Genomic DNA, 16,615 nt, shown 5'->3' with positions numbered 1-16,615 from the left:
TGGAGGACTAAAGACTCACACAAACACACACACATGTGCTGGAAAAACACCACCACTCTGACAACAACCACTACCTCTGCTGCCAGTGGTAGCATTTGATGCACACATGCACACACACGTGCATGCACACACGAAGGAAACACACTTTCAAATTCTTGCTGACATGTAAATCAGCTCTGGCATTCCATGCAAAGCACTCTCACCTCATATACTCTTCTGTTGAGCTGTCACTTATTCCTGTCTATGGATCAGACAGCTCAAGAGGTGTGATGGTGTGACTGCAGCCACTCCTTAAAAACACACAGACACACACTTCTAGATGTTGTCACTAATGAGTTGAGACGCTAGAAAGTCCTTATAACCCTCGTGGAAGCCCTGTGTAGATCCCACCCCACCCACAATGTGTCTCTCCTAATGCACACGCACACACATTGCCTCAGCTGGTCTGAATCACACGATCTTGCATCAGTTACAATTTGCATCAGTTTCAGTGTGTGAGAGCAGCCTTTAGAAGACTGGAAGTAGTTTATTTTCATAACGAGGTACTATTTCAGTTGTGTATTTAAAGGGTTGGTTCAGCATTTGCTAAATGTGCTGGCTTTATTCACCTCTGAGACTTCAATAAGAAGATAGGCTCTGCTATCGAAACAGCTGCTGTAGTTTGCTCTAGTTTACCATTAGGGTTACAAATTTATCACCTTATGACGGGGGAGAACTCTGTTCAGAATCCCAAATTTGTGGTGTTTCTATAGTTTTGAAGAGTTTTAAAAAATATATATACTTATATTTATGAAAACATAAAACCGTGCTTTCTGATTTCTCAAAAACAACCCTCAAAAAAGCCCCTGACCTCTGCCCTGGTACAAAAAACTGAAGAGGGCCATCTCTGAAAGGTCAGTTTCTGAGGTTTGTTGAGTTGTTTTGATTTAATAAATGGTAGCGAACATAACTTAGATGTATCTTTAGGTGCTTGAAGTTAGACTAAACTGCGTTCAAAGGAAAGATCCCTATGGGGGCATGCATTACAAGCAAACACAGACAGTGACTGTGGAGTGGGTTGGGGTAAAAGTATCACATTGTAGGTTTAGCATTATTTCCACAGAGTTTAAGATAAGCTAGCTCTGGGATTATGCTACATTACAGCTACGATTTTTGCCAATAACTATAAGGTCCTGGGTGAATGTGATTTCACTGCTTAAGGTTAACTCTGATGCCCCTAATAGTTTGGTTTTCTTCATCCTCGGAAGGCTAATGCTATCGATACCACAATTAATTTAAAAAAAATGCTTTTGCATTGTTGTAGGCATTTAAAGCATCGTGTCTAAGCCCAGTCTTGCAGTTGCAATAGCTGTAAAGAGCATAGACAATAAGGTTGTTCATGCATACCGATAAAATGATAAGATTAGTCAGTTTTTGTGTTTATTGTGTTCTTGTTTTGTTTGAACTCTATTGAATAGCCGATACAATGTACGTTCTGGGTCCATTTCGGCACTCTTTGTTGCCATATCCTGAACAGATCCCCCTTATTATACATGTGTAGTTTGGCTTGGAATAGAAGAGGCAGGAGATCAATCACTACCCCTGTCGTTAGTCGCTTACATTAGTTACAGGGAGAGGCGGGTGATCCTGGGCTACGTTAGTAAGGTCCAGTCTGTGTCACCATTTTCACCCCTGATGAGTCTGGGCTTTGGAAACGTAAAAGCTACCAGCTATATTATCAGGTAATTGTGATTTTGCAGAGAGTGGGAGGTGGGGTTACGTGTTGCTGTGTTTGGATGTTCTTAGACTATTTAAATGATCAGCTAATTTGCACATTTGAAATGTTTTCTTGAGCATTTGTCCTAAAGAGAAAACTAGTTTAGACTGCGAGCAGTTTGCCACTGAGGTTTTATAGACAATTTTGTGTTTTAGTACTGTCTATGTTATGATGGTTGATTGATTATAAACCGGATAGTAAACAATCACTGGAACGATGTTCAGTCAACATCGCTGTGTCAACTTTAACTTCACTGAATCAACGTTGAACCCTAATGCTGGTCCTTCATTATTTTGGCACCATTTCGTTGAAATCTTGACTTAAGACTTAGTCAAGTGGAGAAAGTAATCGAGGGATAGCAAACACTAGTGCTGTTTGACTTTGTGGGCTGTGTAATGGAAAACACAAAGTGGAAACATAATACAAATGAGATGACTAACAATCTAATTGTGCACTTCTTCACTTAACTGAAGACAAACAGGAGACCCACCCACCCTTTCTCCTACTTTTCTTGAAAGCCTCTAAAGGTTGAGCCTAAATGTTGGACTTTGTTTCCTATATAAGGGGAAAATTTACTTTGAAGGACCCCAGGAAAGATAAAAGTTTGTTCTTACTTAATATCACACTGGTATGAAACAGTCATGTATGAGAATCTTCCTTTGGTTCGGGTTCGGAGAGGGGTTGAACCAAATTAACCCAAGGTTAAAGGTCTTTGCTTTGTTGGGCAACTGTTTGTTCTGACCCCTTAAACTTTCAACCCTTCGTAACACACCAGATGATTTCAACTTAAAAGGGACAACCCTGTACTTTAAACAGACAGTGATGACTCTATAGAGATAAGATGATGTATTTATTGGTTGTGTTAAAGGTTAGATCACACCTTGCTTCCAATAAATTGCACTGTCAGTGTGTTATGTTTTGTTGTGGTGGAAAATTCATGACTCCAGCAAGCATGACTGAGCTAATCCTGCCCAGGCAACAAAACAAGCCTGGGCTTGTTTAGTTTATTAAAATCATGGTTTGCCCAGATCTCACAAACTATGAAATGGTGTTGAAAGCTTTAATTCCTCAGACAAGTAGAGCATCACAGTTAACTGGATTCTGGAAATCCTCTGTTATTGCTGGAAAGGTATATCATGGTTTTATGGCTATTAATTTTATGAGACATTAATGACAGTTGGGAGCAGTTTTGACTCACTGGGTTTAACCACTAGAAACATGTTCTCACCATTTTCTTTTTGAACATTATGGCGTGATAGTTAAAGGAACTTTGGCCCTGTTGCAATCATCTTGTGGATTGCTGGTGTGAAGGGGAAGAAGTAGGTTATTCTGACAGAGACACAAAATAACTCTGACTAGGTTTTCTAAGAAAAACATCCACTCCTCTCGTCTTTTGAGTCATCTGTTAAGTCAATGCATTTTTTTCCTTTTTTCCCCAAAGTGTTTTACTCCCTTTTTAGTACTGGTAATTGTATTTTTTTGGCATTAGTCAGCAAGAAGTGTAGATTTGGAGCACCCTCCTGCTAAGTAAATGTCTTGGCAACTGGGGGAAAAACATATCGCTTACACACAGTTAAAAATGTGCTATAAGGTAGACGAACAAGCAAAACATTAGCAAAGCAGTTGACATGTGAGACATGTGGTGATGAGCCACGTGGACTCTAGTGAAAACTTGCAGAACAGGATTCTTGTAGTTTCAGCAATGATAGCTGTTACTTTACTGTTAACCAAAATTTTCTAGGTTTCTCACCGACTTTAAACACGATGGCTCTGCTTAGGCAGAGATGCCATATACTAAATTGATGCCAACTTGCTTTTTGCTGATCTATCCACAGCCCACTCTTTATCCATTTCTACCTAAGTGGTCGATGTGAGGTAATTTTCCATTTTGCGGATCAGGTCAGGCGAGGGAATTGGAGGTGCTTTTGGAGCCGTGCCTAATGTAGTGGATCTCTCCCGAGCGGCTGGGAGAGACGGATCGAGAATAGCTCTCTGTGAGGAAATGTCACCAGAACAGCAGTGGCAGCAGCAGCAGCTCAGGGGCCCCTCTGGCCCTGCCACTCTTCTCCTAGGGGAAACAGATGGCACCTGCCCAGAGTTATTTTAAGGCTTCAGAAGGGTAACTGTACCCCCATGTCACCCAAAATGACTAATCTCGGCAGAAAGGCAAGAGCCCTCAGGACCTGTTGCAACATCTGTCCTCCAATCAGCAACATTTTATTGTTTCTGTATTCTGTGTGTGTGTGTGCGCGCGCTCTAGTCTCCAGTATCTAGTGTGTATTTTTTGATCTTCTTGGCAGTATTACTAGGTTAAAGTGCACGGCCTGCTAGAAAGTAGAACTGGATCCTCTCAAGCACACTTTAGTCAGCGAGACATTTGGGTTTAAACCCTGTAATTTGGTCGAAGAACTAACAAATAGACCACCCACACGTTTACTGATACATGATTCTGTGCAGCTATCGCTTGGGGCTGTTGAACTTTGATGACAGCCTGACTTGACTGTGGGTAGGGAGATAGAGAACGTAGTGGATGATCAGAGAACTTTGTCAAGAGTTGGAAAACAAAAACACCCCCCACTGTAGGGACACATACTAGTTTTTTTAGTGTTTACCTCTTCATGATCATTGGTTACTGACACTTGAATGTGAATGCACTGGCTTTGTTTGTCTCCAAGCTCCTAATGTCTGCTGGATTCTGACTGGGTTTGAGGAGTGACATCTGTGAAGCTACAGGGTGGCCTCCCCCTTATCCTTCCCTCCAGCCTGCCTCTCTGGTTTTCAACCAGGTCTATCTGCGTCTTCCACTCTTCTTCACGAGCCAGGAAAAGTCCCCCCTCGCTGTCCCCAGTATCTGTCTTTTGTGGGCACATTTTGAAACGTTTAAGAGACTGGCTATGGTGTAAGCAAGTCAAAGTTCACTTAACCTATAGGGACATAGTTGTTCCCTCCAACCCCAGCACTTTGCAAATTGTCGCTGAAGTGACTGAAATAACACTTTGCATAGGTGAACAATAAAGGACCAAAAGGGTATTTTCCTAATATTAATGTGTGAAATGTAAGTTTGTGAATATGTTGCTTTATTTTTCCCTTTTTCTTTAGTTGTGGCTAAAATATAGAGCTGATATTTTTGAGTTTCTGTGGCTGTCACTGTGAATGACATTGGCTGTAAGGTAACATTTTATTATTTAAAATGGGTAGGTTCTTTAGGTAGTGCATTTTGTCGTTTGTTTTTTGTACAAGAAGGACGATAACCAGGAAGTCTTTCATTTAGACACCTTACTTCCAAGAAAGCAAAGATAGATGGTTCTTGTAACATGCGCACACTGTAACCATAGCAGCTTTGATGAATTCTTAGCTTTGTAGCTGGTTTTGTTTGCTTGAGCATGTGTGCATATGAGATATGTGACAACAAAAGGATGTGTGTCTCAACCTCGTTTTCCCGCATCTGTTGTCTGTGTTTGTCTTTTATGCCATTCTACCAAGTTGTGTAAATGTGTCTGCTGTTTGTGTCATGCTCATCCTGGCTGGCATTTTCCCATTGCACACAGTACAGTGGAAGATCAAAATGAATGTCTGTCGACAGGCTGACTTTTTATCAGCAAATTCCACATTTTCCCTTCTTTGTAAAAAGCGTGCTTTTTTTTTTCTTTGGCAGGACGTATGGGCCTCAACTTTCATCATCCTGGGGCGGACCACATAATGTCATTGAACAGTAAGTCACATTTTCATTGTAGGGACTGATCATTATTGCTCAAGATAAATGTCACCATTGCTTGTCTGTCCTCTGTGTTCAAAAATAACCAACAGTGGGAGGCACGCTGTTTGATACCTCCATGTTAAACATATGACCTCGCCACAGGGGCCACTGACAGTATGAGCTGGGTACACCTGCCCACCCTCTACGAAGCCCTGGATTCCCTGACACCATAAACCTAAGACAAACCTTTTAACACTGTAGGAAGTGCTATTTACTAACCACTCAAAACACATCCAAAAATACCCCGAAAGGCTAGATTCAGTGTCCCAACAGATGGCAGATGACCCAACAGTGACGGGAGATGAGACAGTGAGGAAAATCAACTCTTTATCTCATATGCAGCTACTTGAATACCACAGAATTTTTCAGCTGAGGTCTTTCCTTCTAAATGGTCTTTGTTTGATGGGATCTGGGATGAGATTTCCTGGATTATTAAAGATATATTTCTTTATCATTATCATTAGTATCTATTTTTTTTTTTTTTCATTTTTGGGTACAAACCTCAGTAAAAAAAATAAAAATACAGGATCTCTCTCATGACTGGTAATCAGAACAAATCCGAGAAGCCTTGGTTTCCTCTCTGGATATTTTCAGTCAGCCTACAGGGTGCAGAAATGGGCAAAGGCAGAAGGAAATTTCTCAGCTAAGCAGTTTTTACTGTCGCATCTTGACAACGCCGATGCTCCTTCCCCATTTTCTTCTTTTCATCATCTCTATTCTCGGAGAACATGCCTCGGTTTGATGTTAAACTGTTGTGTCATGGGATAACGCTCAGGCGAGCACAGATCTGTCCATATCTTCCTCGTCTGTCAGAGCTGACTCCGCAGCCTGTGATCGGTGTAGACAGGGGAAGCTTTGGTTTCAACTTTGAGAGTTTCACTCTGTGTTTCTCCTTCATTTCATCCCATTAGCTTTGAGGCTTCAGGCTGTAAAAACCTGCAAGGGTTCTGCTTTCTGCAGATGGCGTTGGAACTTGAAGTGAAAAACAAAAGATGGGAAAGTGATGACTGTAGGTCCTCCTTCCGGATTTATTGGTGTTGTTCACTTGACAGCTTAGCAGAAGTGTCTCTGAGGCTTTTGAAGCAGAGTAGAGAAGGACGCATCAAACTCATCATGCCCAGAGGAAACAAAGAGTTTCCTGTCAAGCATTTGCTCTCTCTCTCTCAGATACCACACATTTTGAAGTTTGTACGTATTCTTAACCCCTCACTCTTCTCCTTCCTCCTCTCCCTCCTTGGCTGTATTCTCTCTCAGAGAGGCATCTGACGGTTTCCCAGCACAACGTTTTTTTTTCATTTTGCCCTGGTTGCTAGGTGACTTTGTTTCTGCCAAGGCCAGACGGTGAGAGGGCAAAGCTGTAGAGACACTGCCCAGGTTTTTTGGATTGGTGAGCCAGATCTTTTCTTAATGAAAACATAGCGAGGAAGAAGAGGCTCAGAGACAATATATACTCCCTGAGAGGAGCCAGAGGGGAAAGTCGCATAATGGGGCTCTCACAATGCAAAGGCCCATATTGGTTTTTGAGGTCTGCTTTGTGACTGATGAGTTTAGAGGGGCAGGAGGGTGTCCTGCTGTTTGTTGGCATTTGCACCGCATTTTGCCTACTTTGTGCTTTGTGGCTTCAGTTTGGATCACAGCGAGATTGAAAGCTAAATTGTTTGTGGGAACTTTTCAGAGATTAAGTCCTGAAACGATATTTTTTTTCTTGCATTTAAAACTTATGAAGCATATGAAGCATGAAAGTTAATTTTTGGCCTCAGATACAGTATTATAAGTCAGTGGCTCTCCTCCCTTAGATCTACTCGGTAGCTTTATTGTCACTGTGTCTCAGCATCTTTATCTTCAGTATGGCCAGTATGTAAACTACAGACTTGTATGGTGAATGAAAATCAAACACAGCAGATTGTAGACTTAGAAGCAACACTGTTAAGTGGCATTTGTACCAATGCCAAAATTTTTTCACGTTTTCAAATGTCTGACAACATATAATAGAAAATGCTACAAACGTCTACAAACTCAACCACAGAACACACGTAAAGACAACGACTGTTTCATTAAAAGTTAGTTAGTTTCACATTTAATAGGTTTGGTTGATGGAGACATTATCACATGACCTCTGATCAGTAAAGAATTTTAAAATGGTTAGAAGTAGGACAGAAGATGCCAATTTTGTTACCGTCTTGGTGTTTTAAAACTCTGTGACGAACGACGGGTGGCTGTGAAATCAAAGACTGAAAACACTCACAGGCTGACCATTTGTGATTGACATTAGTGAGTGAACATATCCTGAATACCCCTCCCTTCTGGCTCTAATAATGAATTTATTCTTAATTCAGTTTGTTAAAGGCTAAACGTGAGCAAATTCTGTTAATATCCTCCATTATCTATATTTTTTTACAGCTTATCATTTCATGGCAGTAAAATGAGCAGTAAAATGTAAAAAAACAATAACTGAGGTCAGTTTAAAAGCTGGCGCACGTGTCAAGCTGGGGGATGCAAGTGATCACAGTGCTGTACTTTGGCCTCTGTATATTTGGATCAATTGAGCTGTGACATCACAGCCTGCTTTCCACTGCTCCCGTCTGCATGCCATCCTTTTCAGAGCCCCAACGCTGCCGACCTCGTCCGTACACTCTTCTTATCCTGTGGGAAGTTTCCACTTGGACCTGGTCTGCAAGTCCAGACCTAAGAACACCTTTTAATATTTTACCAAGGCCATGATAATGACTAACCTGCTTTACCTGCTGTTCTGCATGCACTCCACTTTATGGCCTCATTTGTGAATATTCACAGAAGATTAGGACGAACTCACGCCACTGCGGGTTTATTAAGCCAAGATTACAATCGCCAGTTCTGGGGCGTTGCATTATGCTGTCGGGTATCTCGGTCATTTCCGTAGCCAAACCTCACCTATCGCCTTCCCTGCCTGCCGTGCAGTATCTGTCTGTTGCAAAGGCAGGTGCAGCAGGTTTACTGAAGGCTGGTGCCAGGCTGTAATAATCACTCCCATCCCAGTGCTGAAGCTTAGGTGTGGCCATCTGTGGTTTCACTGTTGCCTTAGAGATGTTCCTAGTTTTTTTTTCCTTCTTCTTTTACAATACCCATGTCTCTATATCTCTTTCCTATCCTTGTTCCTGCCCCAACCCTCTGTCTCTCCTTGTGTTTCTCCCCTTCCCCCACTGTGCTGACAAGCAGCCCGGAGCTATGGCCGAAGAAGAGGTAACGTGTGGCATTTTCTCTGGGGGTTCTGCTTGCCATGTCGGCCGTGTTCTTTCTCCGAGGCTGAGGGGGGTCTTAGTGTGGTGTCACTATCTGCTTTTCACCTGTGCTGTGATGGAATGAAATCATATTAATTTCAACACAGTGTTTTCCATGTTGTGCATTTAATTAGGAAGGGGTGCAGGGGTCCATCAAATCTCTCTGTATGACTCTTATTTTGCTTGATGGTGAGAGGAAAAAAAAAAAATCTATCCGACAATTTTCTTTTCTCTCTCAATTCTGAGTCAGATTTCCATCTTTAATATTTACGATATGATCTGTAGTGAAATTATTGGTGTTGTATGCAAATGCATTCAAATCTTAAAAGAAAAGTATCAGCAGTTTTTGCTTTGGTATCATTCAAATCAAACAATCTTCCAGCATGTTTGGCTGAAGTGCTTCCAAAATCGATTTTAAGGGTTTCCTTACAGAGTACGCTGACTCAGAAGTAACCCAATCATCGTGATGGCAAAGATGGGTGCTTTCAGCAGGGTTCATTTCTGATTTGATGTGCATTTTAACCAATTCTGTCTTTCTTCTAGAGTAAAAAGGAAAGCTACTGTGTGACATTTGTAAGGTCACTGCAGCACAGGGCTTGGGGATTATAGGTTATAGCATTAGCATGGTGAAGCCAGTGACATGCAGTGAATCATGCCTGAATAAAATTGCTTTGTAATTGTTCCCTAAGTACAGACATGGACGCAAATAAAGGTCTGATAATGCGCTGCGAACGGTTCTCCTGAATGCCACAATTTAAAAAAAAAATACACTAAAGTAATGCACCAGTTCCAGCTCCACCTATTCTCATTATCAGCCGTGCAGTGTGGTGTCTGAACGCTAGCAAACCTGATTGTAATAATGATTAGCATAACATTGTGACAACATGATTTGGAAACTGTTTCCAAAAGTATGTGGACACACAGACATTATAACCATATGGTGATGTTGAAGACCATTAGCATGGTTGTCCATATATGTCTGCCTAAATTCTCCAAAAAGCTACAATTAGCCTTTTAGGTAACACTACAGCAGAATCTGAGACTTTTGCAGAATTTCTGATAGTTCAGATATAAATCTGCATGTTTATATAACGTCTTTATCACATAAGAGTCAGAGTGGACGTAATAAGAGGTGGAAGAAAACTGCCCGGCAGACAGAGCTTATAGTCAGAATTATGGTGGTAATCTCCAATATTAAAATTGCTGCTGCTACTACAAACCACATCTCTCACATCCTCCCTCTGTTTTTTCGTATTTAACACTCTCTCTTACGTTTCCATCTTCCTGTGTTTTCCCCCGTCCGTCTTCCTGGTGTCCTTCTTCTCTTCCTCTTCTCCCAGGTCGTTCCTGTCTTTTTCCCTATGAAGATGGCTTTCTTGACGACGGCCATGGTGATCCCTCCTTAACTCCAGGCCTGAACTCGCCAACCCGTGGTCAGAACGGAGAGAGGATGGAGCGCTACTCCAGGAAGGTCTTTGTTGGAGGCCTCCCTCCTGACATAGACGAAGGTAGAGGAAGAATTATTTTTCATTTATACATTTGGAGAAACACAATCCCTTAATGTCAGGTTCTTTTTCTTTTTTTTTTCTTTGTGTGTCAGCACCACTCTGTGATATATTAAAACTTCCAAGTTTCACAAACTGCAGACTGTGTTTTTGGCTGTTTGCCACTAAAAGTTAAACTGACATATGCGAGTCGTACTTGAGGGCAATTTGACACTCCTTGTTGAGGATTATAATTTACACACCACCAGTTTGAACTTCTACTATTAAAACTTTTACAATTTCTACAATTTGACACTGTCACACTTAACCATTCCCTAATCATAGCACATACCGAGAAATGCTCTTATTGTTTTGGTTTTTTATAAAAACATATAAAGTGCTCAGAAAATATTAAGCGAACGCCAGCAGTTTGTAAAACTAGTTTAGCAAAGAGACTAGAAAGACAATGAATTCAGCAAGGCTAACATTTGTCATTTGTTTTTAGTCTTTGTGCTAAGCTAAGCTAACTAGCTTCCAGTCATATCATCATATTTATTGTACACACACTCTTTCCATCAAGCTCCCTGTGAGAAAATGAATGAATGCATTTCCCACAATGTATTATTTTATGGACCCGTAGAAAGTACCTGCTAAGTGTATGAATTTTAGCCCCTGTTCAGTAAAAATGCAGAATTAAATTTGCCGTATATTTAGACCCAATAAATCACTTTTTTTTTTTTTTTTTTTTTTTTTAGAAAAAAGGAAAAAAAAGAAAAGGAATCTTACCAATTTATCAAAGTCGAAGTGAAAATATTGTTTCATGATCAAATGCTAAACATTAGTGAAGCTAGTTTAGCCTCTAGCATTTAACAGGTTTAGCATGATTCTCACCACTTGGCAGCCATCTTGGTTAAAGGCTTTGGGCTTTTACCAAGAAAAACAGCAGGTGCACTTACCTTTATGTTTACCATAATAAAACCTAGATACCCTTGTCACCATCAGCCTCGGTTGTGCACATGCATCACTGCAACAAAACGACTACCGGTAGTTATGTTTTGCAGTTCGGCTACAGATTGGCTCTATAGGAAAGAGGTGGGGGACACTGCAATCCTTATCATATTTGAGCTAATCTACTTTTGATTTTGATTTCATTTTTTTAGTCTCTTAGTCCCAAGTTTCTCTTTTAATGATGGTGATTTCTATGTTTTAACATCTATGACCTAACAACAACCTGTCATTAATTTGGGATATTTACTTATATGTATCCATTTTGTGTCTTTTTCTTCTTTTTTTTTTTTCTTTCGTCTGTGTCCATATAGTGAACAAGCATATGTGCTACTGAGTTGTTGCACAATACTTTGCCCTAACCAGAATGAAAAATGCATGAGTTTCCAGTGCACACTGGATGTGCTCGGCTTCTGTTCCCGTTTAATGCAGTAGCGACTACTGCAGCAGGAATAGCGCAAAAAATAGAAAGCAGCTCTGCATACACTCCTTTACATACATTTTACATGAACAACCATGAGAGAATCTTTCAATTTCATGTTTCCTTCTTGTCTTTTCTTTATTTTCGCAGATGAAATCACCAACAGTTTCCGTCGCTATGGGCACCTGGTGGTAGACTGGCCCCACAAAGCTGAGAGCAAATCCTACTTCCCCCCTAAAGGTAATAGTAGGTTCTCATACCATAATCTCTATTTTCCCATCAGACATCAAAGTGTAGACCAATAAATATCACCTCAGGTGCATCGCCATTTTGGAGTTTTGCAAAGATTCGTATTACGCAGAATCCACAGATCATGCTGGGCAACCTCAGAGGTGTTTGTTTATGTTAGCAACCACCTTTAGGCATCGCACAGAGAGACACATACAGCGTGTAATGACTCTATAACTGGCCACCAAGAGTTTTAACCCCAGAAGTGTTTGCTCGAGTGAGCACCTGAGGAGTGTGAAAGTTTTTCGCCTTTCTGCACAGGCTCTCGGGTGTCATTTTCTGGCAGCTGATCAGAGTCGCGCCTCCCTCCTCAAAGCCTCTACATCACTCCCTCTGGCCTGGGAGCTACAGTGTGTCATATTAGGGAAGCTATTAAAGACGCTCTGGAAATAACTGACATTCCATAGGCAGATGGTAATACACTGCATCTGGAGGACCTGCAAAAATCTCTGCCAATTTATCCCCCACTCCCATTTTTCAACATCCCCCTCTCTTTTTTAGCTTGGGAGGATTATTTTGAATAGGCTTGGGTCTACTAATATCCAAAACCACGGGGGGAAAAAATGCAGCATCCTTTTAGGGGAATGAATGAGCTTAGGATGCCGCCATGTAAGGGGAGGAGACATGTAGGACTGGGGATCTGTGTAGAATTCATCAGTAAGTAGAGGGAATTCATCTCTTGCTCTAATTTTAAACCACACTCCCAAAACTCAGAGAGAAACCGCTAAAATATTCTGTTTATATCACACTCTCTGTATTAACTGGCAGAGGGAGCTTGGACACATGCCTGGTGACAGAGATTTTAGCACTAATAGCTCCGGGCGTGAGAGTAAGAACACACACTTGTGTATGTGTGTGTGTGTGCATCTCGCTGTGCGACGAATGATTTACAAATGTGGGATTGGCGTCAAGAGGTCATCTGCCTTTTTCCCCGTGTTAAACGTCCTTCCAAGCTTGACCGAATGGAAGATGGCTGTCACTTTCCGCCTTGATTCACATTTAACTGCCGGGAGTATGTGACTACAGTTATGAAAGCGTTTTGGTTCAGGGATGACTCATATTGTGGCCGAGACTGAATTTAGGGGCTGGGTAACACTCTCTTGGTGCAAGGAGAGGGTTGGAGTAAGGACAAACATGAACTAGCTGTGCTCTTTGTTCCTATGCTGTAACGGGTCTATTATTGGCCTCTCTGTTTTTGATTTTAGATTTTAATTTATTTTTTAGTTTCTTTGGTCACCAGAGAAAAAAACAAACAAACGAACTGCATGTATAGAATCAAATCTGATCCAAAATGCTTAAAGAGTTTGAAATTACTTTGACTGCCATGTTATTCTCATGGCACTTTTATGGAGAAGGAATATTGTTGTAGTTACAGTGGATTCAAAGACTCACCGTATTTTTTGGACGATAAGGTGCACCGGATTATAAGGTGCATTAAGGGAAACAAAACTTGCTTCCTCCACTTCCGTACCATTGATTCATTAACGTTGAATTCTCTTGCAGCTGCTCTGTTCCCGTGTTGTTGCAGTATATTAATGACTAACCTCGTATTGTGGATGGATTATCTCAGTTGTTCTCGTAACTGAAGCTTGGTCCGTTTACAGCATCCTGCCATGCGATTGCATTTGTCCCTAACCATCGGGAACCCTCACGTTAACTTTTATCGCGTCGAAAAACGTTAGCATTCATCCTCTAGCTTCACTGTTTATGTTATGTCGCTAGCGATCATGTAGCACATCACTCTATACCAGCTAGCCCAACTTCAGTAACCCTACAAACGTCACTGCTGTTTAATTTTCTGTCTTTATTTATTTTAGGAGTGATAGCAGAGCCGTATGTTTTAATTTTTTCCAGAAATCTCTCAGTCAGAACATGCTATATCATGTTTAGGTGGAAACTAGCGAGCTAACTTCCTGCTAACTTCTAACTCCGTTAAATTTAATAAATTCTGTTTTCATGGATGCCTGGATGTTAAACGTAATTATTACACGTGGTAAAGCAGCAACGCTGATCATAAAGGATTTTAAGTGCGCCTTACAGTGCAGAAAATATGGTATGTTAAAGAGGCCTTTTTAGTTTGTTCAATTATCACCTTATTCTGGAGATCATTTATACACTGATCTCTAGGATGCTATCCTCAGTACCAGAGGACACATTTACCTACTGGTTACTATAGTGCAGTATCTGGCTCTTTAAAGACAGACATACCTTCCTTAACAGTTACACTTGCATTTATCAGGTGGCCAGACACAGGAACCCAAACCATCGCAAATGGTGCACTGAGTTAGCTGCATGCCTGATGTTCCACATAACAGTTTTAAATAGATAAAAGGTAGATGTTTGTGTTTCTGATGCCCTTAAGCGTGCAAGCTCTTACAGCTTTATATGATACTGGTATTTTGCTTTTATGAACTAAATGGAACATCCCTATTTGATGTTTGTGGGAGGGGGTGTGAACAGTAAGCTCTGGTCAGTGCGGGGCTGCCGCTCACACCCTCTCCTGTCGCCTAAACACTGTCATCACTATTGTTGGCAATGAGCGTCAAATGTTAGGGAGCTATTTCTGTCTGTGACCGGGGATAAAAACAGCAGGAGGAGGAGGAGGAGGAAGGTGGTTGTTGTTTGCATGGCATAGCCTGAGCACTGCAAACATACTGCTCTGCATCCTGTAGTTACCTTGTGCCAGACTTGTTTGAATGTCATCTACATCCCCCTCTTTATCTAAATGCTGAAAGGCTGAAATAATGGCAGCAGAGAAGTGCTGCAGAGGCACGCCAATATTCAGGGCTTGATTTATCTTCTCGCACTCGTGTGGGGATTATATCCAGTGAGTGACTTCCTCAAATTGAGATGATTAGTGACGCTTCACTTCGCCGCTCCTCTGCTCTACCGCCGACTACTCTGCAATTGCTTCAGAGCCTCAGGGGCCTGTATTTGTTTTTAGGAGAGCAGATGTTTGTGTCCCCCTTCATCCATCCAGCCAAGCCCTCCTCCTCCTCCTCTCCCTACTTATTCTTCTCCTCCTCCTCCTGCTGTCAGCGGCCTGTCTCGTTACATTTTGTGTCAGAGTTGCAGCCTTTCCTCTCTCACAGCACATATAGCATACATGGAGGTTTAGTATCTTCTATCCTTTGCATCTCATCCAGGTCTTTGAAGTATGTGCACAAGAGCACTGTTTGTGAGAGTATTAATGATAAGCTCTGGATTTAAATGTCCCCATTAAAGCCAGAGAGGTGCACACTGTAACCACGCTCGCTCAGCTTATCTAGCCATCGCGGATTGGATTTCAGCAAAGTCAACATAACTTTGAATTGATGAGATAATGGGCAGAATAGGATTGCACTGTATGACTTTGATGTAGCAGTGGAAAGATGTTGGCGCACTGCTTAAAGTCCAAGCTCACGCTATCAAATTCAAAGATACGAAAGCAGATCGAGTAGAAACTAGTTCAAAGAGCAGTCATTATGGAGCCGTTCTTTAAAAATAAGAGAGATGTCGGCATTCGTTTTCTATCGACGGCTGAAAACAACGACTGTTGTGACTTTACTAAAGGTTCCAACTACTTCTCAGCACTTTAGTGTATTCATATTAGCTGTGCAGACATGAAATTGTTATCAGTCTTCCCACCTAATCTCCCAAAAAGGTCAAACTAGCAGCTCACGTCTTTTGTTTTACTCCACAAAATGTCATCCTGTTGCCACTGACGTGACACTTTCTCTCCACATGAGTCAATCAGCTGGCCTCCTTTGCTGGAAAGACTCGGTCCTGCGTGAAGTCATCGGTTTGTCCAAGAGGGGGCCTTTTGTTTGTCTGTTAACTGCGCTCTATAGGAGGAAAGAAATGCTGCTGGTGTACATATTCTCACCCCCCACCCACCCCCAGCCCGCTCGCTAGACAGTGCTCGGAGCTCAGCAGCAAAGCCCTATAAATCTCAGGCACGAGCCAATGCAGATCTGTGCTCTCCTCCCGCGGCATAAGCCTCTGCACTGCGCAAGGATGATGGAAAAAGAGAAATCCTCAGCACCATTCAGATGTCTGAGCGTTGGAGGGGGACAGAGTGGCCAGAGGAATCTGCGCAGGCCACTTTAACAAGCAGCCTTGGCTGAAGTATTATTTTGATCGTGACATGTAGAATTATGAGGCTCTTATTCTGGTGAAGCTGTCCAACCACGGAAGTCTAGTTTAGGACTATAAAGTTTGCGTATTGTCTTGAATGCGCACGTTTTTTTTTGTTTTTTTTTTTTGTATTAACGGGATGTTTGCTGAGAGATTTTCCCCTCCGACAGGTGTAATGGTGTGACAGGAGTTCACGTATTGGTTGCAGTGCAAAGTGGGGTGTAGCAAATAGAAATGACTGCATCACTTTTAGGTCTTTTGCATCAACTCTACAACTTCCTAACCGGGCACATTAAAGCAGGAGCTTCCCATCCGCCTCAGCCGCCTCTGCTATTTTAAAACTCTCCGTTTGTAAGGCAGCCATTCACGCACCCTCTCTCCCTTCTCTTCCTACCTTTTCTCACTTTTAAAAAAAAACAACCCTCTCTCTTGCTCCTCTCCCCCTCCTCCTTCTCCCTCTCCGCCTCTCTCTTCTGTCCTGGGTCATGGAACACGTTGTTCCCTCCTTCAGACTGTATGAGCTGCTGGCTA

The 16,615-nt window shown here is 41.9% G+C and overlaps 1 protein-coding gene across 8 annotated transcripts in view; it reads left to right on the top strand.

Annotated features, from left to right (window-relative positions):
* cpeb3 (cytoplasmic polyadenylation element binding protein 3) overlaps window positions 1-16,615 on the top strand; it is a 42,099-nt gene that overhangs the window by 13,517 nt on the left and 11,967 nt on the right. For 6 of the 8 annotated variants that reach the window (XM_040044662.1, XM_040044659.1, XM_040044666.1 and 3 more), the window contains 4 exons: window positions 5,412-5,468; window positions 8,709-8,732; window positions 10,111-10,278; window positions 11,831-11,920. In XM_040044662.1, coding sequence (XP_039900596.1) covers window positions 5,412-5,468; window positions 8,709-8,732; window positions 10,111-10,278; window positions 11,831-11,920 — 339 coding nt within the window. The remainder of the gene's footprint in view (window positions 1-5,411; window positions 5,469-8,708; window positions 8,733-10,110; window positions 10,279-11,830; window positions 11,921-16,615) is intronic. The other 2 variants (XM_040044663.1, XM_040044660.1) reach the window with 1 other exon arrangement.

This window comes from Simochromis diagramma, unplaced genomic scaffold (genome assembly GCF_900408965.1).
Source record: "Simochromis diagramma unplaced genomic scaffold, fSimDia1.1 OVJJ01000486.1, whole genome shotgun sequence".
NCBI lineage: Eukaryota > Metazoa > Chordata > Actinopteri > Cichliformes > Cichlidae > Simochromis > Simochromis diagramma.
The sequence above is the reverse complement of the archived record's forward strand: the minus strand, read 5'-3'. Positions and strand labels throughout refer to the sequence as shown.